The 14,769-nt window shown below is 40.1% G+C and overlaps 1 protein-coding gene across 1 annotated transcript; it reads right to left on the bottom strand.

Annotated features, from left to right (window-relative positions):
- Positions 1-387: 387 nt before the first annotated feature.
- On the bottom strand, positions 388-13,937 carry LOC105991954 (monocarboxylate transporter 1). The gene is made up of 4 exons (XM_013024741.1): positions 13,682-13,937; positions 8,570-8,713; positions 4,802-5,668; positions 388-2,283 (listed from the first exon to the last, which is right to left on the bottom strand). Exons 1-4 carry the CDS (start codon positions 13,896-13,898, stop codon positions 2,009-2,011), a joined length of 1,503 nt encoding a protein of 500 aa, XP_012880195.1. The 5' UTR covers positions 13,899-13,937; the 3' UTR covers positions 388-2,008.
- Positions 13,938-14,769: the final 832 nt, after the last annotated feature.

The raw sequence follows: 14,769 nt of genomic DNA, 5'->3' as shown, positions 1-14,769 counted from the left end.
ACTTAAGGCCTCACTCTTGTTAGTGCTCTTGCCTTGGTATTATTGCATTTCCATTACTTACATTCTCTCCCTAGTGGTAATCTTCATTTTTATAGAAGGGAAAATTTGTACACATAGGTTAGATGGCAGAACTCTGGTCTCCTGCCGGCTCCTCCTGCGTCTGTGTCTGCACCTGCACCCACACAGGGACCTGGTCCTGGTGTCGTCTGGCCCTGTTCTGGGTCTTTCAGGCACCCTTGCTTGTCTTAAAGCAAGGGGAATGGAGAAAAATCACACCAAAGTCACACAGAAAAACATCAAGCATATCAACTGAATTGTGCTTAGCAGCTTGCTAATAAAAATGAAGGCATACACTGTTTTCCTTAAAAAAAAAACTGGAAAAAGAAGTATTTTCTAAAAATAAAATGTTTTATTTGGAAGAGAACCTCTTACAAAGTTTTTAATCTATTATTTGACCCTGTCAATTACAGTGGTATTTAAAACACATTGCATATAATTCACTGAATGTCATCTGTAGCATTCTGCTTCAAGTTAGAAGGTATCAGGTTAAAAATATTTACAGGTTGATTCTGGTCCATTCTCTCACCTTTCCTTTTACTAAATCCATTTTCCTGTATTCAGGGTAAATGAAAAGAATCTTAAAACTTAAAGTTTATGTGGAGAGTTTAGTACATATCAATAATTCTACGCATTACATGTTTGCTTTAGATCCTTTAAGGAAAAGGGGATGATGAAGAATTCTGTATGGAAAGGCAGTACACTTAGCACCTTTCCTCCCAATTTTATCTTTATTGGTTTGCCGAAGACCAAATTTTTCTGGCCCTCTGAATTTAAAAAAAAAGTATTTAAAAAATCACACACATCAGTCTGCATGGAATATAGCACCTACAACTCTAAGCTTGAAGCAAATGTACATGGAACCACCAAACATCAAGAGGAAAAAGCTCTAGGGGTGTGGAGTGTGATGTGGGTTATGGTGGGGGTTTCCAGAGGGCTGGCTGTGACTCGGTGGTTAAACACTTGCTTAGCATGCTTGAGGCTCTGGTTTCAATCCCCAACACCACTAAAAAAAAAAAAAACCACACACACACACACACACGTGCACACACGCACACGCACTCCAGTAGTTTCAGAATGTAGTTTTGGAAAATCCTAAGCTGAATTTCAGCTGTTCTTTGAAATATGTCTACATTAAATATAACAATTATAGATTTTAATACTAACTTCATAATGAGAAAAAAATAATACTGAGTGATTTCAAATTGGACAATAATCAGCAACCACTCAAAATGTCTCAGGAACAGGGAGGCTAAAGTAGAAATTTAAACACTGATCTAACATTTGGTTTCTAATAAGCAGCTCAAGAAAGGTACAGAGGTCCACAAATATGAAGTGGCTAGAACAGCCAAGATGTTTTGAGCTTTTTCTGCTTAAAACTTCCTAAATACATAGCTAGCAAGCCCATACATTAGGCAGCTACCGATACTAGAAAAATAGTTTAGTACTTTTAAAAATCTCAAACTTTAAACCAGTATTTCTATCCATAAATGTTCAAGTAACAATATCTGACAACACATTACACATGATGAATCATGATGAAATTTAAAGGGATACTTCAATTAGTTCTTAGTTTACCTTTGAAGAGGACATTTAAAATATAGATGAATTCAGCAGAATGGCTTAAAAAGTTAAGGCTCTCTAAAGAGTTCTAAAGACTAAAACTTAAGGCACAGATTACAATCTTCATGACTCTATTAAGACAAAAACCAAACCAAAAAGGAAAAAGAAGACACCTGACTTTTCCCACAGACATACTACCCCTTCCTCACCAGAGCACATAACCTCTCAAACTCAAGCGCTGGTAAGGAACAGAACAAAAGTCCACCAACACCACGGGTATGCATCCATGCAGGTGTCACTGTCTCGCTGAGCACCACTGGGATAGGCCAGCAGAATACTGTCTGATGTCTTGGGTCATGACTGCTCCTCCCATGTATAGCCCATGGGATCAGACAGGACTCTCCTCCTCTGTGGGGTCTCCTGTGCTTTTCTGCTGGGGAGACTGTACTGCTTTAGTGACTTCTTTTGGCTTCTCATCAACATTTACATTGGTCTCCTCCTCTTTGCTTTCCTTTTTCTGCTTGTCCTGTGCTTTCTGTTCTTTTGCCATAAGTCGGTAATTAATGCCCATGCCAATGAAGAGATAAACCCCGGCAATAATTAAGATGACACCGCATGCCCAGTACGTGTACTTGTATTCTCCATATATGTCATTGAGACGACCTAGAGAGAGAAAGAGTACAGCTTTTGCCTGTGGAAGTGAACACAAGAACCCTTTCCCAAATAACAATGAAGGAACCCCAAAGAACGATGGCTACTGGAATTAATATCAAAATGAATTGTTAAAACTATATTCTGAGTATACATTTTCACCAATTTTGGGTAGCTTTGAGCTCTATTTTCAGCAACTTAAGAAAACAAAACAAACCAAATTAAAAAAAAAATGGCCAGGTGCTGATAGCTTACTACTGTAATCCTAACTAATCAGGAGGCTGAGAACTAAGGATTTCTGTTGGAAGTCCAACTGGAGATTCTTACCTCCAATTAAACACCAAAAGAGCCAGAAGTAGAGCTGGTAGAGGCTAGCTTTGAGCCAAAGAAACTCAGAGACAGAGTCCAGGCCCTGAGTTCAAGCACCAGGACTGGCACAAGGAAAGGGGGAAAAAAGCAGCTCTGGGGAAATTTGAATTAGGAGTCTTGGAGATCACCTGCAATCAACTCTCAATACTTAACATTAAAATTTATAGCTCAAGAGAAGCTTAGATGGAAGTCTTGTCCAAAGCCACTGAAGTGCTCCAGATATTAATACTCTTTCCACCAGCATTTCACAGTGTTCCTATGAGTGCTTGCCCTGTGCTTAGATTTTAACAGTCAGTTTCCCACCATTCTAAGCACTTAATCTCTCTCAGAGCACACAGCTTTTATTGGGGTCTGTAAGAACTGAAGGACAGACATTCACAAAGCTGGTAAGTAAACTAGCTTACTTTAACCCTAAGTCTGGCTCCAGGCCCATAGATAATACTGGCGTTGAAGTCAAGTGAAACTTCACATCCTTCTCTTAGTCTTCATGAAGCTGTCAATAATGAAGCCTATTTAACCAGGGTACTTTGTTTTGTGTTTTGCCACGAAAGCTTTGTTACACAGGGCTTATTAGATCTCATCTTCCCGGTATCTCTAGGAATGACCTGGGAAACACTACTCTGCACTCCATTATCAGTGTGCAAGGAGCCACATGGCCCCTAACTTGGCATCACTCATCGAAGGGCTCAATGAACCTCTGTTGTCCACTGGCTCTGGGGAGAAGGTAAGCAAGGTATGCTACAGGCCAACATAAAGTTCTGAACACATGTGGATGAGGCTGGGAAGTGTGGTGAGCAAGCCTACTGTGCTGGGCATGGTGGGAGGACAGGTGTTACCTCACTAGAAGGGCTGGTAAGAGCAAGGGCAAAGGTACAGTGGTGGAGGAAGCATGCTGTGGGACGGGGAGGAAAGGCTGGGTTGCTGGAGCAGTGGCAAGAAATGAAGCTGGAGAGGCAGGGGGGGGGACAGGTTCTGTAGAGCCCAGAAAGTCACATAAGGAATTTGATTTCTGCTCTGAGAACAATGAGCCAGCCGCTGGAGAGGTATAAGCCACTGGAAAACAGAAGGAGCCAATACAGGCAGAGCAGTTAGGAAGCTACTGTTCAGAGTAGCCTGTACAGCAGTTACAAGTTTGAATAAGGGTGGTAGTGCAATGGAGAAAATGGACACACTGGACATTTAGATGAAATCTCAACGGATGAGACTCATTAAGAGAGGGCTGGGAAGACAGCAGTATCAGTTGCAGACCTTCTCTCTGTAATATACACTCACTTTCCAAATAGAATTGCTTTTTAGTATGTTATGTGGGGCTGTAAATTAATCTACCTTTTACTTAGAGAGGGTCTCACTGTAAGTGTCACTTGAACTCATAATCTTCCTGCCTCAGCCTACTGGCAGTACACGTGTGCACCACCATCCCCAGTCTTTTGATGTAAAAAAGTAGTATTTAATAACCTTACAGAATATGTTTCATATACTATATTCATTTACAAACTGCAGTCTTAGCCAAATTATTTCAACCTTTGAGGCCTGTAGGTCTTCACTTGTGAAACTGGGGTTAACTCATTCCTACCCCAGAGGCTCATGAGGTAAGATGCAAGATACACTATGAGCTTACATTGCCACCAGTATTAAACACCTGTAAAGGTGGCATCATCTTCTCACCTCAGCCTCCTCACTCAGCTTGCTATTGTTCCAACTAACCCTGCTCTGTAAGCTGGGCAGTCACCTTGTGCCATGCACTGTGCAGCAGCAAATTACAGAAATGAGAAACTCGCAAGCAAGCTAGGTCCTGAAGGCTCAGGCCCATATAACCCTACTTGGAAGTCTGAGATCTGAGGATCAGGGGTCAAACCCAGCTTGGCAGTCCATGAGATTTGTATCTCTAATCACCAAAAAGCTAGAAGTGGAGCTGTGAATCAAGTGGTAGAGCACTAGCACTGAACAAAAAAACCCATGCACATTATCCAGGCTCTGAGTTGAAGCCCCAGTACTGCTCTGTGTGTGTGTGTGTGTGCACACACACACACACAAACACAGAAAAGAAACAAACAAAAACAGCAATGAAAGACTTGCCCTTCCCACCAACCAGCAATATGTCACTGTGCTATTGTGTCCTCTTGTTTTAGAATAGTGATAGGAGTGAGGAATCATACTGTACCTAAAAGCGGTGGCCCCAGGAGCACAGGGCAGCATTCCACGATGGTCACCAAGCCCACAGCGCTGGAGAACCTCTGGGGTCCAACGAGGTCCATCAGTGTTTCAAACAATACAGAGCTGAGCCACCCAAAGGCAAAGCCAAAGAATCCCGCATAGATACAGAACCCAAGATAGCTGTTGGATAAAGGTGCTAACAAGTGACACACTCCATTGGCAACAACAGAAGCAGCGAAGAAATACTGGACTCGAGGTCTTATCCACTTTGTATTGGCCACAAGTCCCATGGAAGGCCTGGCAACCATGTCAACAAAAGCCAGGATGGAAAGAAGGAAAGCTGACTTCTCACTGGAATAATGCTGACTCTTCCCATAATTACTAAGAAATACCAATGGTGTAAAAAGTCCAAAAAACATGACCACATTTCCAGAAAGATAGAGCAAAAAGCCTCTGTGAGTGAACAGGGACAAGTCTAGGAATTTATTAATTGTTTGGAAGAAGGATCGTTTCTCCTGTTTGGGGTTTCCTCCTATAAGATCTGTATGTGCATCACCTGCACCTATTTTTGCACCAGATTTTCCAGCTTCCTGAAGAGATTCTTTGGACCTAACTTTCTCTACCTCCGCTGGTTTGGGCCCTATGGGTCGCATCAAGGATCCAGCTACACAGCAGTTCAGGAGGAGACTCCCAAGAATTAGGAAGCTTCCTCTCCAGCCAAAGATACCAAAGAAAGCCTGATTGAGAGGAGCCAAGGTAGAGAGGAACACAGGGCTGCCTGCCATGGCCAGTCCATTGGCCAATGGCCGTTTCTTGTAGAAATACTTGCCAATCATAGTCAAAGCCGGATTCAAGTTGAAGGCAAGCCCAAGTCCTAGGGAAAGAGGCAAAAAACAAATTTCTTAACAAAAACTAAAACAAGGGATAATAGAAAGGAGATAAAATTCTCACTCTTAGTTATTAGCATTCTAGATATGTGGGTTCTAACCCAGCCTACATAAGGTTCAAAGGTCAGTATGACTGCTAAGTGTAATCTCTGACTCATGAACCCACCAGTGATGGCTGTTAACCCTTCAGAGAGGTAAAAAGCACTGCGGAGAGCTTTGCAAACCATTTAACACTCAGTGAACTCCCAAGACATATTTTTGTTGTTTTTATTTCAGGGTAACTGTCAAATAATGCAATCACCAGAGCTGTTTTAACAATGCAACACTGTTAAGTAGATACTTACCAGTTAAGTAGACATTTATCAAGTATATGTAAAGACACAGATTTGCAACAAACTGACCCATTTCACCAAACTATTATTTGTCAGGCTCAAACTGAAATTTTTCTGAGGTCAAAGAACTAAACAACAAATGTTAAATTTGGGGCAAGTCAAGACCCCAAACTGTCAAGATGTCGTCCTCCCAAACGAATACATTAATTCAATCCACGTCTACTAAATATGTCAGTTACTTCTGTGAAGTAAAATGACTTTCAAATATGGGTGTTTCCAAAGTTTTAGTGATAGAGGGAAAGACAGGACCAATTACATCAGATATTTAAACAGCTTTATAAAAGCTGTTATTCAACAGTGTGGCCCTGCTTCAGAGACAGGTAAAAATGTCCAGGGAGTCCAAGAACAGATGTGAGTTATTCACAATTATCAAGATATACACAATTATTTAATATAAGATACAGCGGCATTCTAGATTAAAGGAGAAAATAGTTAATTTAATTACTCTATAGTGTTAGAAAGAAATATGCAAAATGCTTCTTAGATGTTCTTCCTCACCACTGCTCAAAAATGCATTTAACCAGGCAAGGTTACATGCCTTTAATTCTAGGACTCAGGAAGTTGAGGTAGAAGAATGGCCAGATAAAGGCCAGCCTGTGCTACACAGCAATAAAAAGTTCAAACAATCAAAACTGCATCTTATTCCAACAAATAATAATAAATTACAATGTAAAACTGTTCTTTACATATACATAGCCACAAACATGACAAACATTTAACTATTTACCTTCCCAGTATTCAAAGAGCAAATTAAAAAAACACACGCAGATGTTACTTGTCATCTGTTCATTTGGCAATAATTAAAAAGTAAAAATTCAACCTGTTGTTGGCAATGATACCCTCCCATATATTACAGGAGGACAAATGAATACAACTTTTTTTTTTTGGAGGAAAATTTAGTATCACTTATTTAACACAGAGACACAAGAAGCTGGTACCAGGGGCTCATGCCTGTAATTTTAGCTATTCAGAAGGCTTAGTCTGAGGATTGCAGTTCAAAGCCAGCCCAGGCAGGAAAAGTCTGTGAGACTCTTACCTCCAATTAAACACCAAAAAAAATTGGAAGTAGACCTGTGGCTTAAGTAGTAGAACACTAGTCGAGCACAAAAGCTCAGGGACAGTGCTTAGGCCCTGAGTTCAAGCCCCAGGACTGGCACAAAGCAACAACAACATAAAGGCTAGGAATGTAGCTCAATATTAGAGCTCTTTCCAAGACCCTGAGATCCATTGCAAGCACGAACAAAAAAGGAAAAAAAAACCATAGCAGTTCCCTAAACAGCCAATTAATCAAAATGAAATTATTGTATCAATAAACTTGACATTTGTTATGCATCAAAATACTCAATAATATGGAAAGATGTTCATAATACATTAACTATAAAATGGTAACATACATCAGAATGTAAACAGCAGTATTCCTGAGACTATGAAATAATGAGTTATATTTAGTTATAATACTCATTAGCAGTCCATCTCTTTGATTTGGTAATTAAAAACAAAGAGTAGGAGCTGGGAACCAGTGGCTCATACCTATAATACTAGCTACTCAACAGGTGAGATCTGAGGATCACAGTTCAAAGCCAGCCTGAACAGGAAAGTCTGTGAGACTCTTATCTCCAATGAACGACTCAGAAAAAACTGGAAGTAGTGCTGTGGCTCAAGTGGTAGAGTGCTAGATTTGAGCAAATTAAGTTCAGGGATAGCACCCAATTCCAGAGTTCAAGCCCCAGGACCACCACAAAACAAGGAGTAGAGAGGATTATCAATGGGGCTGGGAAGGTGGCTCAGTGGTAGAGCGCTTGCCTTGCATGCATGAGGCCCTGGGTTCGATTCCTCACCACCACAGAAGCAGAAAAAAAAAGCCGGAAGTGGCTCTGTGGCTCAAGTGGTAGAGCGCTAGCCTTGAGCTGAAGAGCCGAGGGACAGCACCCAGGCCCAGAGTTCAGGCCCCATGACCAGATCCCCCCCCAAAAAAAGAGAGGATCATCAATAATATCCTTTGTCTCTCAAAAGTTTTAATGAAAATATTATATAAAATCCTGGTTTCTGTTTAATATACTGGTCTATTCCTACTTTCATTCTTGGTAGGAAAAGGTAAGGAGAAAGAAGATAACCAATGACCACCTTTCAACAAGTTGTCACAGAAATTTTTGTCTACCAGCACTATCTAAGGTAGGGAAGGGAAGAGAGAGATGTGAGGGGTAGGGGTGTGAACTTAAGTCAGGAGCTCTACCACTTGAGCCACATCCCCTGCCAATGTCCACTCTTCAGACAAAGGATACAATCAACTTTTCTTTCAATTCATTCAACAATAAAATGGTATTTACTAAATGAGAGTTCTTTCCAAGTTTGCCTTTCTAGTAGTTCTGATTGTCAACAGCTCTTCAAATGATTATCGTATCATTCCATAAGGAAAATATCTGAAAGCTTAATGTAGGTGAATCCAAACAGCCAGCAATAAAGTGAATGCATCAAAATGAATTAGTAGCAACTTACCTCCAATGACTCCAATACACAAGTAAAGCTCCTGCACAGTGTTACAGAAAGAAGCAGCAATCAAACCACAGCCAGACAAGCAGCCACCAGCAATCATGACTGGGCGGCTGCCGTATTTATTCACAAGGACACTGCTGACAGGACCTAGGAGAGAGTGAACAATTTAGTAACATAAAGGAACCTCAATATTATGTTTGTATAAGCTATGAATAATTAAATGACAAGTTTTCTAAAATAAATGAAAGGTAATAGCAAAAACATTGCCTTGCCGGGTGCCAGTGGTTTACGCCTGTAATCCTAGCTACTCAGGAAGCTGAGATCTGAAGATCTCGGTTCAAAGCCAGCCCAGGAAGGAAAGTCTGGGAGATTCTTATCTCCAATAAACCACCAGAAAACCAGAAGTGGCGCTGTGGCTTAAGCAGTAGAGTAGGGACAGCGCCCAAGCCCAGAGTTCAAACCCAAAACCGACCCCCCCCCCCAAAAAAAAATTGCCTTTTTTTTTTTCCTGGTCGGTCATAGGGCTTTAACTCAGGGCCTGGGCACTGTGCCTGATCTCTTTAGTTCAATGCTAGCACTCTACCACTTTGAGTCACAACACCACTTATGGTTTTCTGTTGGATAATTGGAGATAACAATCATGGTACTTTTCTACCCAGGCAGGCTTTGAACCATGATCCTCAGATCTCAGCCTCCTGAGTAGCTTGGGTTACAGGCATGAGACACCAGCACCCAGCTAAAAAAAATTGTATTTGTCAATCGTGGGTCTTGAACTCAGGGCCTGGGTGCTGTCCCCAAGCCTTTTTGCTCAAGGCTAGTGCTAGTACCACTTTGAGCCACAGCTCCACTTCCAAAAACATTGCTTTTTGTATAGTTGTGATGTTTCAAACTTAAATGTACATGTCCCAAATCTCCAAATACTGAATAGAATGTTATGTTCACCTCTAAGGCAAGACAGCATGACAACAGGATGTTCATAGGGCACATCACCTAGCTTGGATATGACTAATACCTTAATCCTCTACCAAAGTCTACCAAGTAGCTGGGACTATAAGACTACATACTTGGCTGTTTCAGTTTCTGAACAGACCTACAGCTATAATTAAATGTATGAATACTTCTGAATAAGTATTACTGTATTTCATGATTTAAGTATTACTGTGTTTCCTGATAGCAGTACTGTGAAAAATGCTTGCAAAAGGCTAAGTCAGATAATAATCAATATATATTTGGTTCTAACTCAATAGGAAATGAAATAATAGGTTATCCAAATAACCAGATTAAATTTCCTCAGCTAGATGAATATGTACAATAGAACAAAACAAAGAAAACCATCTTCTACTTTTTCTTTCTTTCTTTTTTGGTCAGTCGTGGGGCTTGAACTCTAGGGTTGGGCACTGTCCCTGTGCTGCTCAGGGCGAATGTTCTACCGCTTGAACCATAGCGCCACTTCTGGTTTTCTAGTGGTTTATTGGAGATAAGAGTCTCATGGACTTTCCTGCCCGGGCTGGCTTTGAACCAAGATCCTCAGATCTCAGCCTCCAGAGTAGCTAGGATTATAGGCATGAGCCACCAGCATCTGCCTTACTACTTTTTCTTGAATGTGAAAAAAACCAAATGGAAAAATATCATAAAAGCCATGAAAAGATCTTATAGATCCATTTTCTACTACAAAAATTGTTAGGCAAGTGTTCTACAACTGAACTAAGTTCCTAGGTCTGTAATACAACTCTAATATAAATAATATTATCCTTATGTGGTCCATAAGCAAGTTTGCTGAATTTCAACACCATTATGTGAAATGTCTCTCTAACCTTCCCATGGTTTTGACAGATTCCTTGTCCTAAGTGAAGAAAAAATCCCGAAAAACAATTTATTTGGCTAGCTGCAAATTGAGTTACACTAACTGCATTTCACTCATCCATATTTATAAAAATGTTTCATAAAAAATGTTTCATAGCTCATGGACATGATCTTGTGGAAATGATACTTTATAATCTAACTGCTTGGGAAAAAAGATACAAAGAAAGACTGATGGTGGAATTTGTGAAGTCACAAAGCTTATAAGAGCTGCATTCACATCCAACTTATTTTCCATCACTATACATCCTGCATATTTTTAGAATCAAGTTATAAAGTACAAGATACACTTTTCTCTTTTATTAACACTATACATTCTTGCCTTCCTGTTTATTTCTGTACTTACTTCCCTCGAACACAGTAAGTCTACCCTTTAAAACATACATTAAATGCACATATTTAGAATATACTAATAATCATATGATGATATATTTCATTCTCATAAATTCTCATAAACACTGAAAACAATTCCACTCAAAATGTATGCATTGAGTGCTTGCCTGGCATGGGCAAGCTTTGGGCTCAATCCTAAGTACAAACCGCAGCGCCCCTCCCCCATACTTCTGAATATTCAAACCTAGCCCCCAAAGAAAAATACTAAGAGCTAAGGCCTCTGCCTCGAAAACTGGTGTCTTTACAAGAAGGTCAGGACAGGGAGCCTCTTGCCTCTCCTGCTGTGTGAAGCAGCAGCTAGGAGCCACCTAATAAAAAACAAGCTCTCACCAGATGCCAACAGACTGTTACAGTCACTTCATGAAAGCATGAATTGCAAATAATTTGAAAATCTTGAGTTTACAGCTTATAAGATCAAGGAACATTGAAATAGGTCAATTTTTTCATATAATTTAGTCATGAAATTTTTTTGGGGGGGGGCGGGGTCCGGTCATGGGGCCTGAACTTTGGGCCTGAGCGCTGTCCCTCAGCTCTTCAGCTCAAGGCTAGCACTCTACCACTTGAGCCACAGCAACACTTCCGGCTTTTTTCTTTTTGCTTATGTGGTGCTGAGGAATAGAACCCAGGGCCTCCTGCATAAAGGCAAGCGCTCTACCACTGAGCCATCTTCCCAGCCCCTGAAATTTTATATAGATAGAACAAAGATCAATGTTATTACTGTTGACTCTGTGAAGTTAGTGAAATAAACTTACAAATATTTGAAATCCCAAACTAGGAATATAGAAACAGTCTGGAACTGAAATATGTAACTGTATACTTCCAAGTTACAAAAACATAAACAGTAATATTAAAATGCATTGTACATATAAACTGATAATTGAATTAAAACCCCTAGGTATAATTACTTAAAAATAAAAGAAAACCAGGCATCTAAAATCTTCCCTACCCCAATAATCTATTATATTCTAACAAATATGCAGTATGACTCAAGAAAAATGTAACCTAACCATTCATACTTCAAAATACACTACTGTTCAGAGTGCAGTCTAGGTGCACAAGTTAAACCATTAGGAAAGCTGTAAAGTAATGAAAATTGTTAGAATTTAGAAAGCAATCAAAACAAAATAACCCATGTAATAAAAATTCTTCCACAAAGCTCATGATAGACAATCTGTCCTTCAGTTATTTCAGGAAGGTTGGCCTTAATTAGCTTTCACTAGAAATAGAAAGAGGCAAGTTTAGAGGTCTATTATTTAGAAATGTGTTAATTATCTCATTAACTGGGTGAGGACAAAGAATTGTTTCCCCAAAGGAGGGTATCATGTACATTTAGTACAACTGACTTTTAAATGCAAAATCCAGGGGGCTCCCAAGCACTTTAGCAACTTAGAATTTTTCTGGTTTGTAGTTGCTCTGAACACCTGGGCTACATCCAGATAATGTTTATACCAACTTTTCAAGCCACCCGTGTCAAAATCTAACTAGAAATCCTAACAGGTTGGAGTTTAAAAACTGCTACCTCTCCAAAGTCTCTCTTGATTTCTTTGAACTTATTTTAAAATAATTAATGCAATTCAGTACCTATATTCTTTTAAAATGTGTTTAGTACACAAAATAGGGCTTTGTTCAAAATGTAAAAGGCACAGAAAGATATCCAATTGAAAATTAGTCTTAAAGCCGGGCGCCAATGACTCACACCTGTAATCCTAACTACTCAGGAGCCTGAGATCTGAGAATCGCAGTTCAAAGCCAGCCTGGGCACGAATGTCCGTGAGACTCTTACCTCCAATATTAAACCCCAGAAAACCGCAAGTGGCATTGTGGCTCAAGTGGTAGAGCACTTGCCTTGAGCTGAAGAGGTGAGGGACAGCACCCAGACCCAGAGTTCAAGCCCCAGGACTGACCAAAAAAAAGAAAAAGTCTTCAAACTGCTGTTGCTACACAGTTCGTGATTCTCATTACCTGTTTTTCTTTAATGTATCATTTGCTTACTTCAACAATGATTTCAACTATGTATTTCTCAAAAGTTTCTCAAAGTCAGAATTTATGTTCTCTATGATTTACGACATGTATACCCATGGGCTTAGTACATAACAGTTGAATATGCTACCAGTTTAGCAGCCTAAGGCTAGGCAATTCATGCCAAAATGTAGAATATTTATATTGGCTATTAAAGAGCTACATGTAGGTGTAATATGAGACATTAAATAAACACCAAAACAAGATTAACAGAAGAGAAAGTTTGCCTAATAAGACAACGAGACACTGTCAACTCCAGTTAACAAAAACACTTTAGAATTCCTGTTACCTAAGCAAATATGTACTTGCTTAGTATTACTGGAGATTTAACTTTTACATGTTTGCTGTGATTTCATGTCAAGGTGAAATAACTATTTTAAGAGATGATTCAACAAATTTAAAATGCAGTTCATGTGCTTTCAATATTCAACAATATCACAAGGAACAAGTGCAGGTTTTATTTAGTGCTTTCACTTCTGAGAAATGCCATTAAAAGATTTTTCCCAGGATACTGAACTCTTTAGGATGTCTGATTGACTTTAATTTTTCCAACTTCAAAATTTAATCTACATTTATGGTTCCATTTAAAGGTTCTTATCAGAGAGCAAGAAAAAGCAGCTGTGCTTGCATCACTTTTATGAATGCTTCAGTTGGTCCAATCAGGACTTCAATGCTTCACAGTCTAACAAAGGGAGTAGGAGTTGCCATTGTTATCAGGAATAAAAACCAGTTTGTATCAGGAATACACACACAAAAACTTCAAGAAGTAACATTTTAAAACATTAAAGAACCTTAAAAGAGAAGTTATCTGAACTTAAAGAGCAAGCCTTAGTGAGCACTTACCTCCAGCATACATAACAGCTAGCATGATGGAGGAGATCCAGGACACTTCACTGGTGGTAGCACTGAATATACCTTCAATTTCTTTGAAGAAGACAGTGATGGATTTGGGAAATGCATATGAGAAGCCAATGGAAATGAATGCTCCAACTACTACTGCCCATCCCCAGCCTCCATCTGGGGGGGTATATCCAACGGGTCCTCCAATTGCAGGTGGCATTTTAAGTGTAGATAGATTCCAAAATACTGCTCAAATGCAAGTATCTGAAAAACATAAAAATGACACAGGATTAGCGGGGCACTATAGTGGTTCATGCCTATAATCTTAGCTACTCACGAGGCTGAGATCTGAGGATCGCAGTTTGAAACCAGCCTGGGCAGGAAAGTCTGTGAGACTATCTCCAATCAACCACCAGAAAAGCCTGAAGTGAAGCTGTGACTCAGCACAGAGCCCAGACTTTGCATTCAAGCCCATGATTGGGGGGTAGGTATGCGACAGCAGCATAGTATGTCAACAATGAAAACAACCCCATCAAACCATTTTGTAAAATACTTGTATTTTACCCTTTACCCTTGGTTCTTGGCATAGAGCTCCTAAAGTTCTTGTAATTTCCTGAGTGATAAAGCAAATAGGATTATCTTCCTTGTTTTGTCTTGTCTTGTCTTGAGAATTTCCCTCAATAGCCCAGGCTAGCTCTGAACTTGCCATATGGCCCAGGCTGGCCGCCTCCTGCTTTAACCTTGGACAGGGACTAGGATTACAACACCTAAGCCACTACACTGGGTTAATCTCTTTTTGTCATGGGGCTTGAACTCCGGGCCTTGGAGCTGTCCCTGAGCTCTTCTTTGCTCAAGGCCAGTACTCTACCACTCTGAGCCACAACATCATTTTCAGATTTCTGGTGGCTAGTTGGAGGTGAGTCTCACAGACTCTCCTGCCCCAGCTGGCTTTGAACTGAGATCCTCAGATCTAAGCCTCCTAACTAGCCAGGATTACAGGCATGAGACACCAGCACCTGGCTCATCTTTTTAATAATACAGTAGATGTGGGTTTTATAAAGAGCTCCTAAATCTGTTTTCTAACAAATTTT

Source organism: Dipodomys ordii, unplaced genomic scaffold, assembly GCF_000151885.1.
Source record: "Dipodomys ordii isolate 6190 unplaced genomic scaffold, Dord_2.0 Scaffold78, whole genome shotgun sequence".
Lineage (NCBI taxonomy): Eukaryota > Metazoa > Chordata > Mammalia > Rodentia > Heteromyidae > Dipodomys > Dipodomys ordii.
This window is presented reverse-complemented; position numbering and strand designations above follow the sequence as displayed.